Raw genomic sequence first — 26,364 nt, forward strand, 5'->3', positions numbered from 1 at the left:
GTCGCTCGCCCTCTAGCGGTGGGAGTGTCCTCGCAGTTTTAAAAGTTTCTAGTACTCGAGCAAATTCTTCTTGCGCTTTTCCTGTTCCGGGAAGGCTCGACGGAATGCGAGTTGGAGCATCTCTGAGTAACATTTTAGGTTGGAAGACGTGATTGATCTACCTGGCGCCGCTAAATGAACCCTGTTTTAGATATTGAGACCAGGCGAGAGAGATATTTTAGAAGTGATTTGTCTTTGTCTGCGCCAACTCAGGAAGCTTAAACTGCCCAAGGAGCTGCTGATACAGTTCTACAGAGGAATTATTGAGTTTGTCATCTGCACCTCTATAACAGACAACTCACTTCTCAAATCTCTCTCATTTTTATATATTTTAGAAGTGATTTGTCTTTGTCTGCTTCCTAGGGCTGAGAGAGAGTGACTGGCCCATTATGCCTGAAACAGGATTAGAACTCAAGCCCTCTTTATGGCTCATTTGGAGAGACTTGTTTCTTCATGCTCAGGTAGCAGAATAATTCAGAAAGAAGCATAATTAAAAATTTCTGGAGTTTCAGATATAATTATATTATATATAAGCAAATTATAGTGCATTATAGGTGCTCCATTTGTCATTACATGTATCATGAATTAGCTATGCTTTTATTATACCTTACGGTACTTTTTAATTTTATTTCTTTGAAATAATGCATTGTGGTGGTGGCTTGTTTGAACATCACTAACAAAAGTTGGATGCAATTACAAAGAAAATAGTAACCCCAGGGACACAAAATTATTTGTGATAAAGGGTGGGAGTGTCTTTGTGGTGGTGGTGGAGAAACAAAAGGATGGTCTGTGCATCATATCACACGACTTGAATCAGCTGCCATAATACAGTTGACACAAAGTTCATAATTGTGAAAATTATGATGGTAATGATGATTATGATAAAGTTGGCTTTGGCTTCATTTTGATGCCATAACAATTGCAAAGTAACAGTCTGTGGCTTGGCTGGCCAGTTGCAAAATCTTTAATAGATGAATAAAGGATCTCTACTAAATATAAATTTCTTATAAAATCAAAAGATAGCTTCAGTTTGTATTATTCATTTAGTCATTATACAGAGAGGTTATACATTACTGAAATAAGCAAAAAGAAGATTTATAGAAGACCATAAGGTCAAGAAGTATAGTCTTGTATTCTGTAAAATCATATATTCTATAATTTCTATAAAACTCTAAAATCTATAGAATAAATATAGTAGCAGTAACTGGTGTTCTTAATGCATTCCTAAGTCATCTGTTAAGTGGTAGTTTGCTTTTCACAATGATTCTGAAAATTGATTAAGGTGCATTGTGTACTATGAAATTAAATCATAGTTTAATTTCATGATTAAACTATGAAATTTAGTTTCATAGTAGATATTAAAATAACATATTACCTTGCAAAGGTAATAGTAGATATTAAAATATCTACTAGTAGATATAGTAGATATTAAAATAACATATTACCTTGCAAATCCTTTTGAGAATACAAGTCTACTCTAAAACAAATCCCACTGAATTTACTGTGATTTATTACAGTATTCCCAGGTAAATACCTATTTGTTTGTCACGTATAACAAACACGTCTGAAGGAAAAGTTTTGAATAAAGTGGAGATTCCATTAGGAAAAAAATGATAGCATCTTATGTTATTAGTAAACCAAAATTGGCTGCATGCATACAGCATACTATTTGAGGTTTTTTTCCAATCACATCAACCTATTCCAACAGGTCCAACAAGCGGGGCATGCATTGGGTCCCGTCAATCAGGGAGTATCATCTGGTGTGGCCCAGGAAGAGAGGCTTTTCTGTCATAGCAGCTGCTCTGAGGAACATCACCCCACCTCCCCCAAAGATCAGATCAGCCCTGAATTTTGCAAAGTCTTTGCCAATGGGCTGCAGACATAGGAGCATGGTAGAGCTGTCAGAGTGGCTATATTGACTGTTATAGATGGATATGATCATTTTGTCCATTATGAATTTTGTTATATGATTTTATATGGTTTTTCATTGTACTGTTTTTTTATGCTGTTTTTAATTGTGAGCTACCAAGAGCCTTACATTGAGATGGGTCCTATATAAATTTAGTAAATCAATAAAAACTTGGAATAATTGACATCACATGCATAAAACCAAACCCATTAAGACCATGATATATAAAATCATCTAGATACAAATATTACCCACAGCCCCTGTGACTAAACTTCAGCTTTTGGAATCAGCTGAAGTTTTGAAACTGCAGCTCCCATCCCTCTCAGCAGTGAATACAGCCAATTGAACACACCTCCTTCTGAGATCCTATTATGGGATAGAGTTTGCATCCAACCAAGGAACAAAAGCACCCTTCCAAGCAACACCTGATGATCAATAAGTGACATTTGTTGGATAGGGAAGCTGTTTTAATTGCACTCTTGTTTATGTAAAATCAATGAGATCTCATCAGTGTCTTCTGCTGTGGTTTTTTTTTTAGTGTGTTTAATTAGATCTACCCAGACAAGAAAGAAAAATACTTCCGCACCTAGATTATCTGTTTGTTCGTTAACTATATTCTGCTGTCTTCAGGGATTTTAAAAAAAACATATAAATAGGTTGTCTGGATTAATAGAGATTAGAAGAAGAGAAGGATAAGTAAAGTCAGAAAAGTATGGTGAGTGGGATAAGAACATATGCAATTATTTATCATAGATTTATCCCCCATATTCCAAGCTAATGCTATAATTAGCCTATCATAAAAGATAAAATTGACCCCATATATAGTATGTTCAAGACTCATTGATGACATGAATTAGCTTTATTTATTTATTTATTTATTTATTTATTTATTGTGCCTTCTCTATTTTAGCACTTGCCCACTGGAATGATATCCTCCAGAGATTCATATAGCTCCCATTTAGAGCTTACTGTACTTTAAATGAGACCTTCGGTTTGGCTTTTATCCCAGAACTTGGATTAGAATATGTAGTGTCTCCCACCCTCCCCTTGTGTGGGTTGCTCGAGTTGTGAAATTATGATTGCTTCCTCCCCCAGGATATTATCTACTAGATCATTTTAATTATATTTTATACCACCCAGAGTCACAGTAAAATTGGGTAGCCTAGAAATTAAATAAATACACTTTTACACCACTGCAATCAATATGACTCTCAGCTGCTGTTTTATTTTACTTTACATTAAAAATAATCTAAGCCTTAGTTCAGTGTTTCCCTACTTTTTCTCTGATGGGGAGCACTCTGTCATTATTGTGACCTTCTATTGTCATCATATCAGCCAGGATCAACAACATGGAAGCTGTAGGCATTCCTCCATTATCAAGTGATGTCTACAGGATTTAAAAATTAAATAAATAGTTTTTAAAAATTCTGGCTCCAAACTGCTTGAGAAATGTGCAGAGCCCTCAGGGTAGGGAGGGGAAGAGTGAATTAGATTGATCAGAGGTCTTCAGATCACAAATTGTGAATCTTTACTCCAGGAAGTCCATTGTTTGAATCTGTTTTCCTCAACTGATGCTCTTCAGATATGTTGGGAAGTTTGGCTGGAAAATATCAAAGTGTAGTATGCATGAATAGAACCAGTTAGAGGAAGATTAGTTTAGAAAATTACAAGCCTTAAAGATCTTGGTTAGTCTAACCTCAACACCCCTTGTTGGCAGTAAGACACATAAAGACTTTAATCTTGTATTACTTGTTGCATGTGATGGATTGATAGCAAGTTGTCTTAGGATAATTTGATCTGGAAAGCAACATAAATCTCTTTGAGATAAATAATTCTTCTAAAATATCTTTGTGATTATATAGGCTTGTGTGATTTTTGAACAAGAAACATACTGAAGGGAAATATTTCAAACATTGTAGTGTTTATTAAAGCTCTCCTCTTTTAGCCATTAGGTGGCATCATCAGCTAACTATCTGATCAAGAGTTTTTATTAATTGATTAATGAAAGTCATTTCCTCTTGCAAAGCTTTAAAAAATGACTAAACAAATTAAATCTCATTTTTCTTGGTCACACTGAAATAAAATAGACAAAATATTTGGATAACTGAAAATCTATGTCTTGTCATGACTTTTACATAAAGAAGTATTCTAAAGTAAATTTAATCCATGCTGAAACCTAATTTACTAATGAAATAATTCAAATTCCAATACATTAGATAATACATCCTACCTCTTTGGATTAGTAGCAGAAACTCAGGGTTTTATCATGTTAATCTTCTCTTAATGCCACAGCTAAATGCTTGCTTATTTCAATGGTATATTAAACCCGGGGTGGGGGGGTCACCACCGTTTCGGACCTCAGGGACCACTAATTTCATAATTTTAAATCCCGTGTACCATTAATCTGAATTTTTTAAAAAGATAAATAGTATTTAGTGCAATATAAAAATGCAAATAATTTTTCCGTGGACCACCAACATTTCCTCACAGACCACTAGTGGTCCCCGAACCACCAGTTGGTGACCACTGTATTAAACAGTATTGGGCACTGCCCACAATTCTAAATACTTGGAGCAGTGCTCTCTAACCACTAGTGGGCGGTAGGGACCAGGTTGACTACCACTATTGTAACCAATTGCCACACTGTGTAATTGAAGAAGCTTTTATGTTATATGTGTTGTGTGTTGTGTGTTTGTGTTTGGAAATATTTTTTTAAACAAAATAGGATCACCAACATGATCACCGATGCCCAATGATGGATATGGCACAAGAAGAAGAAAGAATAACAGATCCGTCTTCTGTGCATTTTATACTGGATTCCGATGGGCTGGTCGTCTGGTAGTACTCTTAACACCACAATTTATCATTATCCAGGTAAAGTATTCCAGGGTTTATCCGAACAATATAATTTCTATCCTTCCTCTTTCTTTTTATCGTTTTCTAGACAAAATGTTAAGTCAAAATAAATGGAATTGTTCCATTTAAGTAAATGGAAATTGATTAATTCCTAGTTATAGTTATTATTTATAGAATATCTTTTAAAAAAAATTATTTTATGGAATTTTTATTTGCTTATTGTTTATATAATATGTTTATTACAAGAAATACTATTCCTTTTAGCAAATGTTTTATTTGTGATGCAATATGTTGCTTTTAAGTGTGCAGGTTGGTGCATGGTTTATGTGTCTCAAAGTGGCTGCTTTTCTATGGGTAGGCCAGGTTGGTGCAAGGCAGCTTTGCCAGATTTGTGTGTTTGTGTACGATACCTGGTTGTTTAGGTAATTGTGGTTCCTGGTTCTGTGAACTTCCCAGCACTATCCTTTATAGTTTCCCACAATGCCTTGATGATTTTTATTCCAGTGGCTTTGTCTTTCCTGTCCTTAGGGTTAGGGGAAAAAACTGGTTTCATCTGCAGTCTTTTAGGGGGAAATTGTTATTTTTTGGTGTTTTCCTGGCACTGTCATTGTTTGTGTGCGTGGGTGTGTAATGTCCCGCAGTTATCTACACATTAATAATGATCAAGTATTAATAATATTTCCTTATATATTTTAGTGACCTTTCCTTACATAATTGGTGTTTTCTTTCATACTTTTAGAGTTCTAATTTCTGTTTCTGTTAGTTAGCAATTGATAAAACAAATCTCACGTGAAAAAGTATTCAAAGCCTTCTTGATTTTAATTGTCAACTTATTCATTCCTGCACATTCTAATATTTATTCATTTTCATATCTTTGTTTTTCCACTGTTGTGCAAACACAATTCCAGCAGCTGTTAACATGTGTAAAATTAAATATGTATTGTATTCCCTTTGAAATGCCCAACCAAATATTAACACCAGGCAAAAACGGGGCGAAGCGATGCACAATCAGAGGTGGTATTCAGCCAGTTCTGACTGGTTCTGGCAAACCAATAGCGGAAATTTTGAGTAGTTCAAAGAACTGGAAAATACCACCTCTGGCTGGCTCCGCCTCCATCTATTTGCTGCCTCCCGAGTCCCAGCTGATAGGTATCCCAGCTGGTCTTCTTCTGTTGCCCCGCACAGGAGAACAGAGTTGGAAAACAGGTTTGTGGGGTGGGGAAGTAAATAGAGATTCTGCAGTATCCTTCCCCTGCCACGACCACCAAGCCACACCTACCAAGCCACAACACATCCACAGAACTGGCAGTAATTTTTTTTAATCCTATCAGTGTAATACAGAATAAAGACATATACAATAACTGAATGAGGCCTTATATCCCTTTGAAACTGGAATCCGAAGCTAAATTGCTCAAGTAAATAGAGCAATAATTTACAATGATAAGCTAAACAAACACATGCATTCTGTCTGCCTAACTCTTTTGTTCCATTAGACCAGGAACAGAGACGTGGGAAAGAGGTTTGCTTTTTGGTTCCAATATAAACCAATCCAAAGCCGCCACTTGAGCAATGTGCCAAAATATAAATGCCATTTGTTAGACCTGCAGAGAGTTCATAAATCTTACCTGCCAGGCAAAAATGTTTGCCCTCCACTCTGCAGGGTGGGACTGGAAGATGGTAGGAAACTGTTCTCCTTTTCAAAATTTAACTATTGGGCATGTCAATAGGAACTACTAAAAAGCAAACAGAACAGGCCACAACCGATGGTAGAACACATCAAGCCTATACATTCCTTAGGGTAGATTCATACCATGGGTACGGTTTTAAGAGAAGAGAGGGATATACTTTGAATGACAGATTACCAAGCAGAGAAGGAATGAAATTGTTTTCTTCTCATGCATGTATAAGACAAAAGTTGTGAACATCTACAAAAGTTATAGAAAAAGAGGGATGAAATCAGTGGTGAAATTCAATTTTTTTATTACTGGTTCTGTGGGTTTGATGGGCATGGCAGGGGAAAGATACTGCAAAATCCCCATTCCCTCCCCACTCCAGGGGGAAGGTTATTGCAAAATCTCCATTTCCACCCCCCACTGGGGCCAGCCAGAGGTGGTATTTGCCAGTTCTCCGAACTACTCAAAATTTTCGCTACCGGTTCTCCAGATTCTCTCAGAACCTGCTGAATTTCACTCCTGGATAAAATACATGTTATCAGGTTAAACAAGATATTGAAATAATGAACAAATAATCATCTTACCTCTCTCTGTATTAATAGAAAATAGATTTATCCCACTGAATCAGTACCTAACAGATGGAAGAGTCCAATCCGCGTGACATGTAGTGAGGATTGCTAGGGTTTGTAAATCTGCAGTGTGGAACTCCAAAAGTCACTTCCGGTTTGCTCGTAGGGTCGTTTTTCATCCTCTGGAGCCTTCAGGGAAACCTCCAAAAGGCCCCTGAAGGCTTCGGAGGGCTTAAAACAGGCCTACGAGCAAACCGGAACTCCATCCGCGAACTTCCATTTTGCCCGCAGGGCCAGTTTTTTGCACTCTGGAGGCTTCAGGTAAGCTCCTGAAGCCTCTGCAGGGCCTCTGGGGGGAGCGGGGAGGTTTTTTTTCGCCCTCCCCAGGCTCCTATAAAGCCTCTGGAGCCTGGGGAGGGTGAAAAAAGCATGCAAAAAATGGGGGGGGGAGCACCTGTCATATGCGCATATGTGCTGGGGTGTGTGTTGTGCATTGCATTATGGGTGTGGCACACCTGCACACGACCCCCCTGCACTCCTCCTGCTTATGGCACACGAGCCGAAAAAGATTTGCCATCACTGCCCTAGTAGTTGTAAACTCTGCAGAGAATTACTTTGGTAAGAATTACTTTGGTAATCTTGACATGATTCTATTACCCTATAAGTAATTGAGAAATTCATGTTTGTGGTTTTCTCAGCTTGCCAGCTTCAGAGGGTTTGATAAAAATGTGAAATTATTTAACAGTATCAGCGTTACATATTGAGACTGGAGCAATAGGCTCCACCAAGTTCCTCCATTTCGGCGGGAAAATACTCAAAGTCGATTGGCTGAGCTGTCTGACAGCTCCCTATAAAAGGGCTAGCTGTCTGTCAGGCCAGTGCTGGATCTGTACATAGTTATCAAATAAAGAGCTGTTTGTTGTCACTGAAGCCTGAATCCTGTCTCCTCCGTTCACCCTATCTAACAACCAGGATACCTGTATTATCCTAAAATCAACTGTACAGAATTCTATGTGTGAGGAAAAGAGCAGCATGACTAACCTCCCCCCCTCTGGAAGACACAGTGCTGAAATTCTCAATTGGCATGACTGCTGCCAGGCAGAACTAGCCTTCTACCTTTCCCAAACTCAAGCTCTGTTTATTACCCCACCCCTCCAAATGATGTGAGAGTTATGACTATCTTGGCTTTGCCAGGAAACCCAAAGAAGGAGCACTCAATTTACCAGCCAGCAGAGAATGGACTGACCAGCCACAGGCCCACTTACCTGCATCCATGCCAACTTTCCAATTAGCCAGTTAGTCTTATTCAGCTCTTTAATGGGCATAACAACATCTACAGCTGGCTAGTCTAGCAGTACTGTGGCCACAGTCTCTGCCTGGAACTTGGCTGGGGAGCTCAACTTTAGCCAAGGAGTTCCCTGACCACACTGGTCACTGTAATATCTATGTGCTCTCTCCTCTGGTCATTAGAAATTGTTGTCTATGAGATTTTGCTTTGAGCCTCGGAAGGGACTGGGCATCTGGCCTTCACAGAGATATCTGTCTTTGTATTTCCAGATTGGCATTTCCCAGTACCAGATCTTAGCTGTGCTCCCTGTCAAAACAGGTTTACTAATTTTTTTTCAAAGAATGTTAGACCTGTTTTTTAAATAGTTTTTACAGTCTCTTGAAAACACACACAATCTGCCCAGAATGGTGATATTAACTGGTTCAGAGGACTCAATTCTATTTGCTAATTATGTCACAATTAAATCTATTAAGGGAGTGTGGGATAGTTTGCTGCTTCCGCTTGGTAGCATTTGTTTGTTGTTTTTCCTAGTTTTATTATTCTTGAGGGTTTGCAATGAGTGTTACAATTGTCTCCCTTAGCAATTAATTTTCTTGGGTCCACCTCATGCAGCTGCAGTTCCTGTGGCTATTAGGATTGGCCATGATAATTTAGACTGCCCTTGGTGGACGGAAACATTTTGCATCTTTCATTCTGGCTTTTCTAGCATGAGGTACATTGGGGATGACTTGTTTTCCTACCACTTTTTCATTAGGCAATTTGCCAGGTGGCTAAACTGCTAAGTTCCAGTACTATCCAGAACTACTGAATCTTTAAATTCAGCTTCTTCGTTGCCGATTCCTTTTTGGTCACTGCAACAATGACGCTGCCCCTATTGATTGTGGGCAAAATTAAAAAAAAAAAAAGATTGGTGGATGCTGCTGGCTGATCAAGAGAAGATCACTTTTCAGCTGGCCTACCTCTATTTCTAAGCTCAAAGGAAAGAGAAACCAGAAGCAAAGATAAATCAATGTTAAGTTGCTCTGTGCCATTAGAAGAGCCCTAAACTGTTAAAAAGAACCAGCCTTTTTAATGGTTAAGGGAACAGGCTAGAAACCAGGAGACCATGAGTTCTAATCCTAGTTTAGGCACAAAACCAGCTGGATGATTTTGGGCCCGTCACTCTCTTTCTGCCTAGGAAGAAGTCAATGACAAACACTTCTAAAAACCTTGCCAAGAAAACTGCAGGGACATGTGCAAGCAATTGCCAAGAGTCAACACTGACTCAAAGGTAACAATCACAACCACAAAGAGCTGTTCATATTATCAAGTCACAGCTCATAGAAAACCCTGTTTGGGCTTAGAAGGTAAGCAAGGTGGATTCTGGTTAGGCTTTTGATTGGGTACTTCTAGAGAACACAGGGGTTAGAATAGAATGCAGAAATACATCTGAAAAAGCAACAATAAACCACTTCTATCCTGTTGCCAAGAAAACTATGTTCTCCATGTAGCCTTTAGATATTTAGCCTACTGCAAAATATACTTTACTTTTAGGTTGTTACGTATCACATGTACCCACTGATTTCTGGAAAGAGTGATCCACACAGGATCCATTCTGTAAACCTAGAAATTTGTCACTGATCTTCCTATTTACTGGAATTTTTTTCAAATAGTTCATAAACCTTCAAGCGTCAGAAAAATTCTGCTTAGATGAATATGTCTTCAGATTATGCCTGAAATCTTGTTTCTTTTATAAGATCTAATAACATCATTCCCAATTAGTCACAGTATTAGCCAAAATCCTTTAGTATTATATGCTACTGAACTAACTTGGCATCTGAACTTGACTGTTCTGGGTTGGATGGAATTTTTATTTGTAAAATGATAAATTAGGAACCTTAAAAAAATCCACAAAAGAATGGAAGTATTGATTGACCTAAACTCTCCTGTATGTGTATTTGTGTGTTTACATGCTTGTTTCCAAGGTCACAGAAAATCTTTTTACAATGAAACCTAGTTTTATCACACAAATGGAGTGTCTGTTACAATGAATGCCTGTTACATACGAAAGTGTGTTAACCTATCAATTCACACAATTTGTATCATGGCATTATGTACATTATGCAGATAATGTAATTTGCACCAATTCATGTCATTTGTGTAATGATAACATGAAAACAATATAATTTGTATCAATTTATATCATTTGGGTGATGAAATAATTATAGCAATTGCATAAATAATAGAAATTTGGTTTATTTCATGTGAAGTCTGTTGTAGTACAGACTGCTAAACAGACATTACTGTGTTACAGGCAGATAAGCCAGGGGTGGCATTCACTTACATACCCTACCGGTTTGCAAATGTGAAAGTGCTCTCATGCTTGCTTCGCTTACATGGGCTGCCTCCGTGCATTCTCTCAGCCTTCTGCACATGTGCTTTTGGAGAAAAAGGGACTAAATAAATAAATAATAAATAAATAAATAATAATAAATAAATAAATAATTGTCAGCACTCCTCCATTGAATAATTAGGAAAGAAAACCACGAGACTCCATTGATAGAAATCAAGTGTACTTTTACTAATTATAAATGATCAGAAGCATAGCAAAGTGAAGACTGATTATTTAGGCGCGAAAGCAAATGATATATAGAATAATAGCAATAGCAATAGCAATAGCAGTAGACTTATATACCGCTTCATAGGCCTTTCAGGCCTCTCTAAGCGGTTTACAGAGAGTCAGCATATTGCCCCCAACAATCTGGGTCCTCATTTTACCCACCTCGGAAGGATGGAAGGCTGAGTCAACCCTGAGCCGGTGAGATTTGAACCGCTGAACTGCTGATCTAGCAGTAGCCTGCAGTGCTGCATTTAACCACTGCGCCACCTTGGCTCAGAATAACCCATTCCCCACCCCTTGGCATCCCAGTTACAGTCCAATCATAATTTTCCCAAGTGTCAGGTGCGAGATAACTTCGAAAGGCATCACCAAGATGGAATGTCGGTGCCGTTGGCCTTGGCGGGAAACGTCCTCGGCATGCGCAGTAAGACAGGCAGCAGAACTCCAGAATCTTCCTCCAGCACAATTAGTAATCCCCTCCCAAATACCATGCCCCCCTCCCCATTTCAATGGCAGCCGAAGCAGCAGCAAAGCAGAGGCTGACAATAATAATAACTAATAACTAATAACTAATAACTAATAACAAATAATAACAAATAATAACAAATAATAACAAATAATAACAAATAATAAATAAATAAATGTGTTGCCATACAGCCAGGGTGGCTGTATTTCTGCTACCAGTTCAGGTAGCAGGTAACTGGTCTGAACCAATGAAATACCATCTCTGGATTAAGCCTGTTTATTTTCCAGAAATGTAGTTTGGGTTGATATATGCAAACTATATCCAGACTATTCAGATATTCCTAATTCTTTCAAATCAAATGTTCATAAGATTCACAAAAAAGGGTCTTATCAATGTGAGTTGCCTGATTAGAGATTGGATTTGTTTCTGTATCTGTCATCTAGGCTATATTTGGACTATGGTTTACCAGCCTTACAGAAAACTCTATCATTCTTCCTTCCAAGGTGGCGCAGTGGTTAAATGCAGCACTGCAGGCTACTGCTAGATCAGCAGTTGAGCGGTTCAAATCTCACCGGCTCAGGGTTGACTCAGCCTTCCATCCTTCCGAGGTGGGTAAAATGAGGACCCAGATTGTTGGGGGCAATATGCTGACTCTCTGTAAACCGCTTAGAGAGGCCTGAAAGGCCTATGAAGCGGTATATAAGTCTACTGCTATTGCTATTGCTATTGCTGTCTCCTTTGGCTAGAAGGAGAAACTAGGAAAATTCTTGTCAATTTTACTCTAATGCCTAAAGATCTCAAATCAATAAGTATTGCATTGGAATTCTGGCAGCAATTGGCTGTAGAACATGGAAGTGTGTGCAAAATGGCATTGCTTCACTGGATTTATATGGGCTAACAGGAAATAGCAGGCAAGTATCTACAGGTGATCCTCATTTAGCAATCACTTATTCAATGACCATTCAAACATATGGTGGCTTTTACAAGTTTGGATGGATTTTGGAGAACCCCATTAAATAATTGATTCAGACCTCTGGCAACCTGTCTCTCCCTTCCCCATAGATTGCTACAGGGGAAAGAAGTGGATGCTGGAGATATGTGTCTCATATCCATTTTGTTGTACTTCCCCATTGCTTTAATCACACTGGGATTTGGCACGCAGTCTCAAAATCTTGATCTCTGAGGAGATGTGGCCCTTGATATAAAAAAAATGTCCTAGAGAGCAGTGGCCTTACATGTCCATTCTTACATAGGAATCCATGCAGGAGAAGGGACTACATATTGCAATGCGTGTCACAACATATTTTCTACCTCTTATGTTCTTGCATGTAACACTAACACAGTTATGAAAGACTGGTGCAATATACATTTCATTATTTGGTGTTAACATGGTTGGCTGAAGATGCCAATGCTTTGCATCTAATGTCATAAACAGTGATGATGTTCTGAACAGGCAATGGAGATTCTTAGCTGGTCCCTTGGAAGATATAGGTCATCTCCCAGCCAATAAACTGCTATGAGGCCATTCTGTACCTCTTCAAAGTCCAGGGTTGTCTTCTCCAAGACATCTGTGTATTTTCATCAGGCATTCCTTGATTGTGAACACTCAAGGGAGTTTCCTGGTTTACCTCTAGAACTGTCTTGCTGACAGAACTATGTGAACATGGTTCAAAAGAAAACTTTATGGATGGTTATAAAAAAAATCCAGAGGGAAAAACAATAACTAGATCTCTGGCTCAATAACAGACTTTTCTAAATTCCATGAAATTTAGTGCTTGGTTAAAGATTGCACTGGATAATTTAGGGCTTCCCCCTTTTAAGCATTCCAGAGCAAAGACAGAATTCTTCTTTCCCATTAAAGTTTCATGTTTCTATTTTTGAGTTTCATGACTTGGGGAAGAATAAAACAGTCGGGCCTCTCAGTAAAGTCCTCAACATGTTTCTTCATGTTTACCCACTCTGTCCCTTTGCCAGATCTTTATAGTTGTTTGTGGGGTTTTTTTAGCCCTCAAAAGAAAAAAAAATAGCCTCATTAAATATTAGGATTAAAAGATAAGGGCTCTAAGATATAAAGCTCAGTTCTTGATTGGACAGGAATGAAATGGCTGGTTGCAGTCTTTCATAGGAATCATTTGAAGTAAAAAAAAATTGTAAAAAAATATCCCTATTGTATTTTGGAAGGATTATAGATGCACAAGATACACATACACTCAGAGTCACAATTATCTGGGGCCAGGAAGTCATACCCAGATGTTCACTTGACAAGCCTGAACTCTGTTTCACTAATCAAGTTGGTACTGGCTTTGCAATGAATTTGGGAAGTTCCTGCAAGATGCAATTAAAACATGTAAGTATCTGCCTTGGATGTTTTGAGTCCCCTAAGCGACTTCTAAATGGTATGCATTCAGCTAATACAGGGCCCATGGTGTTGGACAGCATGTCTTTGGCTGTATAGTAATAATAGTAATGCATCCATATATATTCCAATTAAGTACTCTAACCAAGATGCAACAAGCCATTGAAAAAGCAGTTAATATTCAGAAGTGTGGAAGATTGTGCAGTGCAACACTTATTTCTGAATTTGCTTGCCTTTTACTATGCTTTACTTTCTCCATTAATAAAAGTCAGAATAAGTCACATTGGTCTACATAGTTGTTTTCATTCAGACACAAATCAAGACCACTTCCCCTTTTCAACTATCTCCTTTGTTTGTAACAATAACCCTTAATATATTTGGAAAACATTTAAAATGTGTCTGTATGTGTGGGTATGTTTTGTAATTTAGTACAGTAATTCCTTAGGGTTCCCCAGAAGCTCCTAAGTAAATGGCTATGTTTGCACAACATTGTTATCTGTTTTCTAGGCTCACATTTATCCATTTTTCTATTCAAATCAGCCCACTGTACATAACTGTATTTCTTATTCTGACACAAGAGTACTTCTACATACTTGCTGGCTTCACTCCCTCCACAATCTCAAAAGCATTTTTGCACTGCTATGTGACTAATCTCATTGATGATATCTTCACAGTACTCAATGGCCTTTTTATTTTAACCTGACCTAACCTCTCATATTTTAAAAGCAAAAATTCATATACCTTTAAGTAGAAGATTTTCAATCCTGGTTCTTAATTGCAAAGTATCACAATTGCCTCCTTTGGGTGACAGAATGCAACCTACCAACAATTTGGCAGTGCAAGTAGCCATCATTTAGCAACTGCTTTTATTAACTATCATTTGCGTTTACAGCAGTGATGAAAAAGCAACTTTACAACCAATCCTCACATTTACAGTTTTTGCAGATGAGTAAAGCAATGGAAAGCTGAAAGGAGATTATAAGCAGTGACGCATTTTCATTTAGCACTTGTTTTGTTTAATAACCAGTTGCTGCCCTCAGTTGTGGTTACTAAATAAGTCCTATCTATATAGTGCACAGAAAGACCAGCAATGTTGAATTGTTGTTTTACAATATAGATTGTATATCTATATTGCAGTGGCATACCAAGGCAGGGCAGTGGGTATGCTGTACTCCAGGTTTCTGATAATAAGGAGTTACATTGCCCAAAGATGGTATCCTATCCAGAACATGATGGTCGTGGGTGGGAAGTTGGATCTCTGCTGCTGGCACATCAAACAGCTGCTTGGAGAAAGGCATCTGAGATGGAGAAAGGCAGGCTGGCAGTAGTGTGACTGGACCAGGCTGCATTCTGTTACTGTTCCTGCAGCTGTTGGTTAGCCCCCATTGGCTTCAGGGCCCAAATATTCTAGGTATGCCATTGCCACATGGGAAATATGAATTACCTGCCAGTTGTTCTCCAGAAGGAAATTAAAAATGAAACATATTCTGAGAAATGCTGGCATTTCACTAAGCAAACTGATAAATCTGTTTGCATGGGCAAGGTCCTGGATGTGTGTGGAGCATGCAACTGTTATATTAAGATTCCATTCTTCAAGTAGAATTGGTGACCAACGTACTCTACTGTTTTGCTATAGAAGATACCAGGATTGGTGCTGCTGGGCCACAAGAGTAGTAAAAAGACTTTGACAAGACCTTTCAAGCTTCTAGAGTCTCTAAACTATTGGACAAGGGGTGTTCAGAGGCTGTACCCAGAGGATTGTACCCAGAGGTCCTGGATTCAGATGCTTTTTACATGTGTTGGGATCACACTTCTCAACATTCTCAGTATTACTGATTGAAAATTACGAAAGTTGAGAGTAAGAGGACAGAAAAGGCTGGGAAAAGTCCACTATTGCCTCCTGTTCAGCTTGTGTCCACTAGTAATGATTGGAACAGGAGTGATGGTGGGTGGAAATATATTACCCAAATTATTAACTGTACAATGTTCAGAATACTATTCTGAACTGTGGACAATTTGAACTCGTATTTTATTAAAAGGGTCTGTCTCTTTTTAACATATACATAAAGTATATACAAGATAAACAGCTCCATTGAACATCTGTTTTTGCCTAACTATAAAAAGCATTTGACTTTTTACCCTCTCTCCTTTCACTAGCAACCATAATTTGTTCTGTGGGCCAGATGAAATAAGATTTGCCTCCCCCTCCACAGCAACCAGATGCTGTGTGCTTTAATTTTGTATCAGGCAGGTGTTCCCCCACCTGGGAAATGTGGACATTTGCCATCTAGCAGAGTTTATAGTTTTTGATGGAAATGCGAGGGCGTTAAATGTTATTTGATGAAGAGTTGCCTTTATCCCTAGTGGGCCCCCATACGCATAGCATATGATCAGTCAAGCAGCTGTTCTGTATTTGAGTTGAAGAGCTATAAAGTTAGAAACGTGGTTGGCCTTTTCAAAACATAAGCAACTGCCTGCTACTATGGTGATGGATTTCAACAGTAAACTCCTGTTTTTAAAGATGTCCAAACATAATAATCCCACTGGACTCATGTTCAGGTGGTCCTGAAGAGTGAATGAACTTGGTTACTATGCCCACAGCAGGCTTGTTTACTCAAGAATTTTATTTTTACTGACACGATCCAGGTTTCTGGGAAGATGCTGTACTTTAGGGACAATTTTATGTTATTTCAAAACAGTTGCAAGGACAGAGCAGATTTTACGTCAATTGCACATACTCCTTAAGTCACTTAAAGGAGTAAGTAGCACAGAGCCAGATTTTATCTGCTACTTAAAGAGGCATATTTTACCATTCCAACCTAGAATAGGAACCACGAGGACATCCTCATGTGAGGAACCTGTGCTAATCCAAAACCAGCTCTGTAACGGAACCCAGGATATTTATAGAACTGATTATGGAATTGATTTATTTTGCAAATAATCTTCAAATTGCCTTTGAAAGATGGGTTTTGGGCATGATGGAGGCCCCAAAGGCTCACCCAGATTTTTAAATGGCAACACCCCCCCCCCCCCAAGCAAGCATAATGCAAGGGACAAGGATTTTTGGAGCTCTAATCTAAAAAGCCTCGAGGGCATAATCACAAACAATAAGGGCACTCTAAATAATTTGTAATCTAAACATGAATATTGCTTAAAGCAATATCAAAACATATTAAAATATGACTACCATTGTGCAGTTTGGTACTTTCACACCCTTGTACTCCCTGATCTGTTGTTTCACATATTCTGTTGTTATTTCTCCTTTCCTATATGTTGCAGAGATGGAATAATTTAAGGGTAGGATTACAGCTGCAGTTTATCAGCAGGTGAGGGATAAGAACAGAGAAGAAATAGAACCAAAGGTAGAAAGATCACTTCCCCCCAGCATTTGTAGAAAGGCCTCACCTTTTGGCTACAGCACAATCTGGACATTTTTAGTTTCTGGGTGGGCACCTTCACAAAATGGTTGCCTAGGGGAATTGAGTTTAAAAGCTCCAATTTACGAGTTTTGATTGTCACAATCAGTAGCCACCCCACCCCACCTCTGCCACTCTGCTTTTCTTTGGTGTTGCTTTTTGTCTACACTCTAGGTGTTATTTCTAAACAAATGCTCCCAACATTTTTATTTTCTAAGAAATTTCAAGGAACCATTTGGGGCTAAGGACCATTCCTAAAATAAAACTGTGGCTGTTTTAGAATACCACAACTAAAAATACCAGAGTTACAGCCTAAGGGAATGGCCTTCTTAAAACTGAGAATTGCAGCTAAGTCTCATAGAATATCGGGGAGGTGGGATGTGGACAAGCAAAAATGGATGTAACCTACCTTTTAAAATTAAAATAAACCTTAAAGAGAAAATAGTTATGAAAACACCAAAAGGCATCCAAACATCTGCTGAAATGAAGCCTGCACATCCATTACCAAATGTTCATCCCTTGTGTATCAATTGTCATATTACGCAATCATATACCTTCAATGCTTTCCTCCTCCATCCTTCCATCTCTGCAGCTATCCTCATATCAGTCTTGACTTTCCCAGGTACTCTCTCTCATGTCAGGCTGACCCACAAATGCCCACTTTCTTTGCTAGAGGCTATTGGTTTTCTGCAGCCATCTCCCCAGCCTAGTGTTCCTCCTTTCTTTCTTGTTCTTAGCTGTGAAGTCGTGTCTGACCCATCACAACCCCATGGACAACGTTCCTCCAGGCCTTCCTGTCCCCTACCATCCTCTGGAGTCCATTTAAGCTCATGCCTATTGTTTTGATGACTCCAGCCAGCCACCTCATTCTGTCGTCCTCTTCTTTTTCTTTTGCCCTCCATCTTTTCCAGCACTAGGCTCTTCTCCAGTGAGTCCTTCCTTCTCATTTGGTGGCCAAAGTATTTGAGTTTCATCTTCAAGATCTGGCCTTCTAAAGAGTAGTCAGGATTGATCTCCTCTAGGACTGACCGGTTTGATCGCCTTGCAGTCCAAGGGGACTCGCAGGAGTCTTCTCCAGCACCAGAGTTCAAAGGCCTCAATTCTTTAGCGCTCAGCCTTTCTTATGGTCCAACCTTCACAGCCATCCATTGCAACTGGAAAAACCATAGCCTTGACTATATGCACTTTTGTTGGCAGGATGATGTCTCTGCTTTTTTGTATGCTATCTAGATTTTCCATAGATTTCCTCCCCAGGGCCAAACGTCTTTTAATTTCTTGACTTTTCCTTAGCAACCTCTGATTCTCTCCTCAGATGTGTCTGGTGTTCTCTTGGTTTCCATGCTGCCATTCCCTTGCTTCTCCCTTCACTAGAACCTGCTATTTGGATCCATCCATTTCTTACCCCCCACTTCAACCTGTTTTTCTCCCTGTTACATAATTGCATAATAATGATATACAGACCACCATCTTTATTTTTTGGGGGGTTCACACAGGGAACAAAAGTTAGACAGTTCCGGGAGCCAACACTTCATTTGGAATTGCTTTCAGTCCATTAAAGTGATGGACATCATGCTGCCTATCGCTGAATTACAGTAACTATCTGAACTGATTCAGACTATAATCTAGGTTAGTGGAAACAATATTTTATTAGAGAGTATTAATGATTATTTTAATTAAAATGTTTACAGCACATACTTTTCTAACCATGCTCCCTATAACTTTTTTCCCCACTTTACAAGAGAATATGCATTCTGCTACTAAAAGACAGTTAGACAATAGCCAGCATGAACTTGTGCATCCCTGTAAAATTAATGACATACACCAGCCACTGATCTGGTTTCTTTGAGCTGTCCTTTAGCTTAACTTGCAAGACAAAATGAATCCACTAAAAGATATGTTCTTTTATTTATTTATTTTTTAGAAAAATGTACATCAAAGAGTTCTTTGTTATGATTTTTAGATAAGAAGCAAGAGAAGTCTTTACATAATACAAAAGAATGCTTTTAACTCGAGGTCCTATTACACTTTTCTTTTGCTAAACACCATATATTTAGAATCACAATTCTGAGTTATAAAACAGATATATCGGTTGACTAATTCATATTGTAGAAAACTTTATCAAGAGAAGCTAACTCTTGGACCTCAATTTTAAAAATAGAAAAACCAGAGCCAAACATGATTTAAAAAAAGAAATATAAAAACAGCTGTTTTTTAGATTGGAAGATCTTAGTATACAAACACATATCTATTTCTCCCCATCTTTTTGTTGGAGACTTGAACGGTTGCTCCTGTACAAACAATAATACTTAAGATAAAATGTTTTATCCAAATGATTTTTTTATTGTTTCGGTTGAGAGGCTTACTAATGTTTGGAAAATACTTCTCTTTATGTCCTATTTTTCTTGGAAAAGTTAAAATATCAATGAACGGTATGTTTAAGTAGAAAAGATTTGCCCAGTATCTTTTGTTCAGGAAACACCAAGTGCAAACTATTTCCTTTTTTATCATACCTATTAATCTTTATGGTATTTTTTTAAAAAAACCTCCACTATAAGAACAAATAACTCTCTAAAGAATTCTTTCTTTTCTTTAAAGTTAAGGCACTTGAAAAGAACAACAGCGAGGGATGTATCTAATACACATTGCTCAAATGTCCTTAATATGCAGGTTAATATAAGAGTCTATATATTCCACTATAGGGCCCCGAAGGAATACGGTACTTCAAGAATCCCCCTCTAGAAGCACTTTACTTTCCCCTATTGGCATGATTTGCTGTGTTTCACTTACGTTAGAAAAATATATGATTCCTTCACATATGAAGCAGGAATTTGTCTGTGTAACCCAACATATATTTTGATTGTCACTGGCAGGATTTCTTTCCTAGTTTTGCTACGTGAGAGAATTGAAAGATATAGAATCTAGAACCTTGAGCACTGGATGGCTGTATGTGTACATGCATCTATATGTATGTACTACTGACACTGGTAATTAATTCAGTAGCCATTTAGTAACTACATATAATAGATTTGAAGAGACGTCCGTGGTCTTATAGTCCAACCGCCTACTCAAGACCCTATATCATTTCAAATAAATTGTTATCCAGTCTCCAGAAAGCCTTCAGTGATGGAACACACACAACCTCTGAAGGCAAGCTAGTCCAACAGTTAATTGCTCTCACTGTTAGGAAATTTCTCCTTAGTTCTAGTTCTTGCTTCTCTCCTTGGTTAGTTCCCAACCATTGTTTCTTGTATTGCCTTTTGGTGCTTTGGAAAATAGTTTAACCCCCTCATCTTTGTAGGAGCTCCTCAAATATTGGAATAGTGCTATCATGCCCCCCCCCAAAAACTCCTTATTTTTATTAGACTAGTCACACCCAAATTCTGTAACCGTTCTTCGTAACTTTTAGCCCCCTAATGATTTCTGTTGCTCTTCTCTGTACTCTTTTTATATTGTGGTGACAGAACTGGATGCAGTATTCCAAGTGTGCTCTTACGAAGGTTTTGTAAGGCTGTACTGCAGCTTAGGATTGCATTGGCTGTTTTGGCTGCTGCCACACCATATTGGTTCATATTTAAGTGGTTGTCCACTAAGAGTCCAAGTTCTCTCTTGTAGTTACTGGCATTAAGCCCAGGTTTCAGCTACTCTATATCTATACAGCAGTGGTGGGATCCATTTTTTTTACTACCGGTTCTGTGGGTGTGCTTGGTGGGTGTGGCAGGGGAAGGATACTATAAAATCTCCATTACCACCCCATACCAGGGGAAGGTTACTGCAAAATCCCTATTTCCTCCCGATCAGCTGGGACTTGGGAGGCAAGGATAGATGGGTGGGGGCAGTCAGAGATGGTATTTACCGGTTCTCTAAATTACTCAAAATTTCTGCTACCAGTTTTCCAGAACTGGTCAGAACCTGCTGAACACAATCTCTGCTATTCAGTTGTTTTTTCTTACCTAAATGTAAAACCTTACTTTCATCTATGTTGAATTTCATTTTGTTGGATAGGGCCCAGTATTCAAGTCTGTCAAAATCTTTTTGGATCTTGAGCTTGTCTTCTGGAGACTTGGCTATTCCTGTCACCCTAGTGTTCTCTGCAAATTTGATGAGTTCCCCTTCAATTTCCTTGTCTAGATTATTTATGAAGATATTGAAGAGTACTGGACCTAAAATCTTAGGGTACCCCATTGCTTACTTGGGGTACCCCAGTGTTTACTTCCCTCTATGTGTATGTAGTTCATGTCAAGGTCCTATTGAGTTTACTGTCAATGAATAATAAAATCGCCCTTTTGGTCTGGGCCACTTCGTTAAGAACACATGAGACCCTTTTTCTTAACAGCTGTCTTATTTCATCCTTATATTGATTGATTTTCCTCTGTGGAAATAAATGGAGCCTTTGCAAGCAAAGGGTTGGCATACTGGATTAAGATACTCACTATTTCACTGGATAAAAGTGGTACTATTGTAATATTGGGTTAAATATTTGCACATATGCCCTGAATATCACAACTGAAAACAACGTTAGTTTCCAAGTTATTTTGAAAATGTATGAAGGCTTTTTTTTGAAATCACATAAACTATATTTACGGTCTAACCCCACAACTCAGCTATGATTGCTGAATGTATGAATGAATATGTATGTGTCAGAAGTAAGATGTTTCTATGAAATTGAAAATTCTGCTTGCTTAGATCCCACATTGAATTTGATTACAACTTCTAGTAACCACAGCCAAGCAGGAGCTGAGTAAGAATGCAATTTGGCTCATTCCCTCCATGCATTTTTTTCAGAAAAGAGCTGCTATCCTATAGGATGGCAATGAGTACAAGTTATTGTAAGTGTGATAGAGGTGCAGTTTCTCAACAGAAGGTGACAACATCCAGGTTATATTGTGTAATAACATGATTACAACTACTGATTTTCTTAATAAAGTTTTTTTTCTTTTAAAAAACACCATGTAAAATCTATAAATAAAATCATAAGTGCTTCATTCAAAAGAAAGCTTCTTTGGTTGCTTTGGGTGCTTGCCAATTACTTATTTTCAGTGACTAAAAGAGTAAGGTCCCACAATAAGTGTTAACCTCAATACTGAACTTGTACGATAGTTTATGTTGTTGACCGTCAACAGCTCCAGGTCGATGATATGTTCTCGTGGACCTGTTAATGGCTTGACCAACACAAGCATTGCACTCACTGAGCTTGTTTGCTGAAAGAAAGAAGGAAAAAAATGTTCATGTACAGCCAATGCACCCACAAATAATTTCCCAGGATACGTGCTTATGTGAAAATGATTTAGGAAATATATTTCAGACCTCACACAAGTGTGAGTGCAACTTTCTCTCTCCTACTAATTAAAGCAATCACATCCCTTTTCCAGGCTTCACTATGAAAAAGACCACTGCTTTAGGTCATTTTAATGACTCTAAATATGGCTTCTTTAATTAATAACAGATGTGTTACGCTTGCATGAGATTGGAAAAATTTCTTCCAAATCATCGTCAGAGTGTATGTACTCCTATATAGATATTCACACACAGAGATACAGTATATCCAGTGTATTGTAATGGTTAAGGTGTTAAAGTTAGCACCACCAAGGGCAGGTTCCAATTCTCCCTCAGCCATGAAGTTCACTGGGAAACTCTGGGTGAACTCAGCACAGATGTAGCCTGGATTCTCAGGAGGGAGGGAGAGCACTCCAGAGTAGTAAGAGGCAACTCAGTTCAGATAGTTTATGTAAGAGAAAGAGGGTGAAAACAGCCCCTCCTTAATAACTCTAAATGCTTGATGTAGGTTGCAGTCTGTTTCAGTTTCACAATTTTTTTCTATTTTATGGAGCAATAAAGAAATCTGCTTTAAAGAATCACTGAGTGTTTTAATTTCTGAGATCTGACAATTGAGTTATTTTGTATAAAAAATGGGAAGAACATAAAACATGAATTATGTCTTCAGTAGTGATCAGATGACACAATGGGACAACAAAGCTGTTGATTCTAGCCTCTTTAATTTGGCATGTATTATATTTGCTGAGTTCCATCTTCAACAGCATCAAAGAAACTTCAGAAGAACATACAGAATACTTACTCTAAGAAAGAAGTCTCCATTGTCATTTCCAGATTTAATCCGGAAGGTGTTAATTGTATTGGGAAAAATTGTGGTTGCCTGAATTTGGAAGATATCAGAGGGCACAGTCCTCTCTGAATGGATGCTCATATATTTGTGAACAATGGAATATGGCAGGTCCCGACAAAGAGGATTAGACACTGGACAAATACAGCGACTGTAAAAGAAAGCACAATGATTGAAAACATTCTTGTTCCATTGCAAACTGGTGTTCAGTTTGAAAACTCTGTTGATAACATCTCTTACTTTCAGATGCAAGCATGTAAGGCTCCTGACAAGGATTTCTTGGGTAACAGCGATAGCCACCAGGATAATTAGAACACAACTCATCTTCCTCGACATTCATTGCGTGTTTCACATTCATTTATATCTATATTAGGGAAAAAAGTAAAAAAAGTTCTACAATTCTGCTATTTGCAATCTTTGAGCTGGAGTTATTCATAAACACGAATCTGCAAATGTCTATGGAAATTCTCAAACATCCAGGTCACGGTTGTCTCAAAATTGCTTTTCAAAAGGCAACTGGACTTTCTTGTTTTGTTTTGTTTTCTTTTTCTTTTCACTCCCCACCATTTAGTCAGGACTGAAGAAACTTCTTGGATGAGAAGTGAAATGTTTTCAAGGAAAAAAACCAAGAAAATCCAGTTGCCTTTTGAAAAGCATCTTTGAATCTGCAAAATATCTTAGTACAGGGCGGGCATAACCTTTTCCTAGGGGGTCACAGCAAGATCGACAGCAGTTTACAACTTCCGCGACACCTCATTTTAAAGCCCATAAAAAACTGAATTGAATGAGCTATTAAATGTTAAATTGCTTTAAGAATGGCTGGAAAATTCGATTCGGAAGAACAAAGGATCATTGACAGAATAAAATGCATTGCCTTTCGAGAGGCTCGCGATGCTGGAGCGACGTTATCAATCGAAAATGGATTGCAAACAAATTGAAACGTCATCCGGATTGGGTTACTGATAATTGGAACAAAACAGCCCAAGAATGTTTCACAAAATTTGGAGAAGGGCGTCCTCTGCAACTGTCCCAAGAAAGCAAAGCCATCATTGCAACTGGCAGTCGCAAACAACGAAAAGGAAACCGAAAAGTGGCCCAAGAAATCCTTCAAATTCGTGGAAAACGAGTTGATCAAAGGACAATCGGCCGATATCGAGAACGAGAAGGTTTGAAGCCATTCCACGTCATTTGCAAACCATTGAAAACTCAAACACACGTTCAAGATCGGCTTTGGTTGTGCGATTGGTTGTCTGAATGGACCGAGGAAGATTTTCTTCATTTGGCGCCATCTGACGAATTCTTCGTTTATGCCATTCGAAAACCGAATTTCCAGAACGATCGAATTTGGGCTAAAGACGTCGACGACATCGCCAAACATGAACGATATCGACAAATCGTTCGCAATCCGACTTGCATCGGGATTTTCGTCATTTTCACAGCCAAGAAACTGCATTGGGTTTTGAAGGATAAAGGGGAATCCTGGATGGCAGTTATTTCCGTGATAAAATTTTATTGGAGAATGTCATTCCATTTCTCAGTGATCCAGACAATGTCTTGGTGGTTGGTGAGGCTGTCTTTCTTCATGACAAAGCTCCTTGCATGCGTGCAAATGCGACTCAGCAATTGTTAAAGGAAAACAATGTCGAATTTTGGGGCAATGACGTCTGGCCGGGAAATTCGCCAGATCTCAATCCGGCAGAGAACATTGGGGCCATAATTAAGGATGAAGTGGAAGCTCTGATGATTCAGGAGCAAGGTCAAAATCGATATTCGGTGAAACTTTGAGAATGAATTTGGAAACTGTGTTGAAAAATCTGGAAAATCGAACGGAACTGTTTGAAGATTTGTTGTGTTCTTATCCACCTCGTTTGAATGCTGTTCGAAGGGCTAATGGTGGTCATACTGACTATTAAATCGTGTCAATAAACTCAGTTTTTGATGGGCTTTCGAATGGTGTATGAATTATTTGTGTTGTTATTACAAGTGTTGCTGTGACCCCCTAGGAAAAGGTTATGCCCCGCCCTGTAGTTAGAGCTTAATTTGATGCAGTCTGCAAACTACCTTGTTAGCTCCTCTTTGCACATATGTGGATCATGAAGTACATATAAAAAGAAAACAGACCTCATAGATCTAAGGGTTGCCTCATTCTTCATCTACTATAGTTTATCTTAGAAATGAAAGCCTTTTTATAGTTATTTTATTTACATCTATATATCATCTATATTTTTATTTACTTTTAAGTGGGATTCCCCAACTAAATAGTCATACTATACTTGATTTCTCCTTTCTCCTTCCTATCCTTGATTTTTGCAGTCTTAAACAAAAAACAAATAAGGTTTTCAATATGCTGTAAACTGTGGGAGATTAATGGTCTGTGTTGGTTGCAGACTTTTTATTTTATATTACAGAGAGAACATTTTATCTTAAGCAGGAATTTAGCACTTGTATGATTTGATTTTTTAAAAAATAGTGTTAATATTATCATTACTTTTGCAGATATGTGAACTTACCTTGACAGTTTCTTCCTCTGACCACCTGGTATCCATCTGGACACGCGCAGGAGTATCTTCCTGGCTCATTGACACACTGATATTGGCACAGGAAGTTAGAAGCTCTACATTCATCAACATCTGCAAAACAGAGGCACTTTCTAAGCCAATTATTGAAGCTTCAGCATCTGCTTTTACACTGAACTTGTTCCTTGCCTATTATCTTTGGTACTTGGGCTGCAAAATACAAATAGCTCTTTCTTCCTTTCTACTTTCTGACAGTTTTTGGAGGGAAATTGCATCTGCCTGCAAGAATGAGGTGCATGAACAGGAATAGAATCACTACTACCAAGTAGAAAGCAAAAAAAAAAAAAAAACCTTTCAAAAACAAGATTTTAGTGAAAAAATCAGCCTTTTAAAACCTTTTTTTAATTGCAAAAGTTTGCCAAAGAATGTGAGCCTAATATATTAGTATGGTTGACACAATATTTTAAGCCATAACATGGATTGTCTATTTTTTGACATACAGTATTGTGGGAGCCCAGCACAATGTTAGTGGGAAAATCAAAGTGCAGAAGTGGTCTTT

The 26,364-nt window shown here is 38.3% G+C and overlaps 1 protein-coding gene and 1 long non-coding RNA gene across 2 annotated transcripts in view; one reads left to right on the forward strand and one right to left on the reverse strand.

Annotated features, from left to right (window-relative positions):
• The first annotated feature begins 75 nt into the window (after nucleotides 1-75).
• On the forward strand, nucleotides 76-26,155 carry LOC116507854. Its single transcript, XR_004255240.1, has 3 exons — nucleotides 76-500; nucleotides 4,674-4,822; nucleotides 25,786-26,155. It is a non-coding gene; the product is annotated as an uncharacterized LOC116507854 (long non-coding RNA).
• The window catches only part of EFEMP1 (EGF containing fibulin extracellular matrix protein 1), a 52,880-nt gene continuing 47,947 nt past the window's right edge, over nucleotides 21,432-26,364 (reverse strand). Inside the window, 5 exon segments of the mRNA XM_032216204.1 lie at nucleotides 21,432-22,369; nucleotides 23,245-23,442; nucleotides 23,531-23,617; nucleotides 23,619-23,653; nucleotides 25,800-25,919. Coding sequence (XP_032072095.1) covers nucleotides 22,205-22,369; nucleotides 23,245-23,442; nucleotides 23,531-23,617; nucleotides 23,619-23,653; nucleotides 25,800-25,919 — 605 coding nt within the window. The 3' untranslated portion in view covers nucleotides 21,432-22,204.

This window comes from Thamnophis elegans, chromosome 4 (assembly GCF_009769535.1).
Source record: "Thamnophis elegans isolate rThaEle1 chromosome 4, rThaEle1.pri, whole genome shotgun sequence".
Lineage (NCBI taxonomy): Eukaryota > Metazoa > Chordata > Lepidosauria > Squamata > Colubridae > Thamnophis > Thamnophis elegans.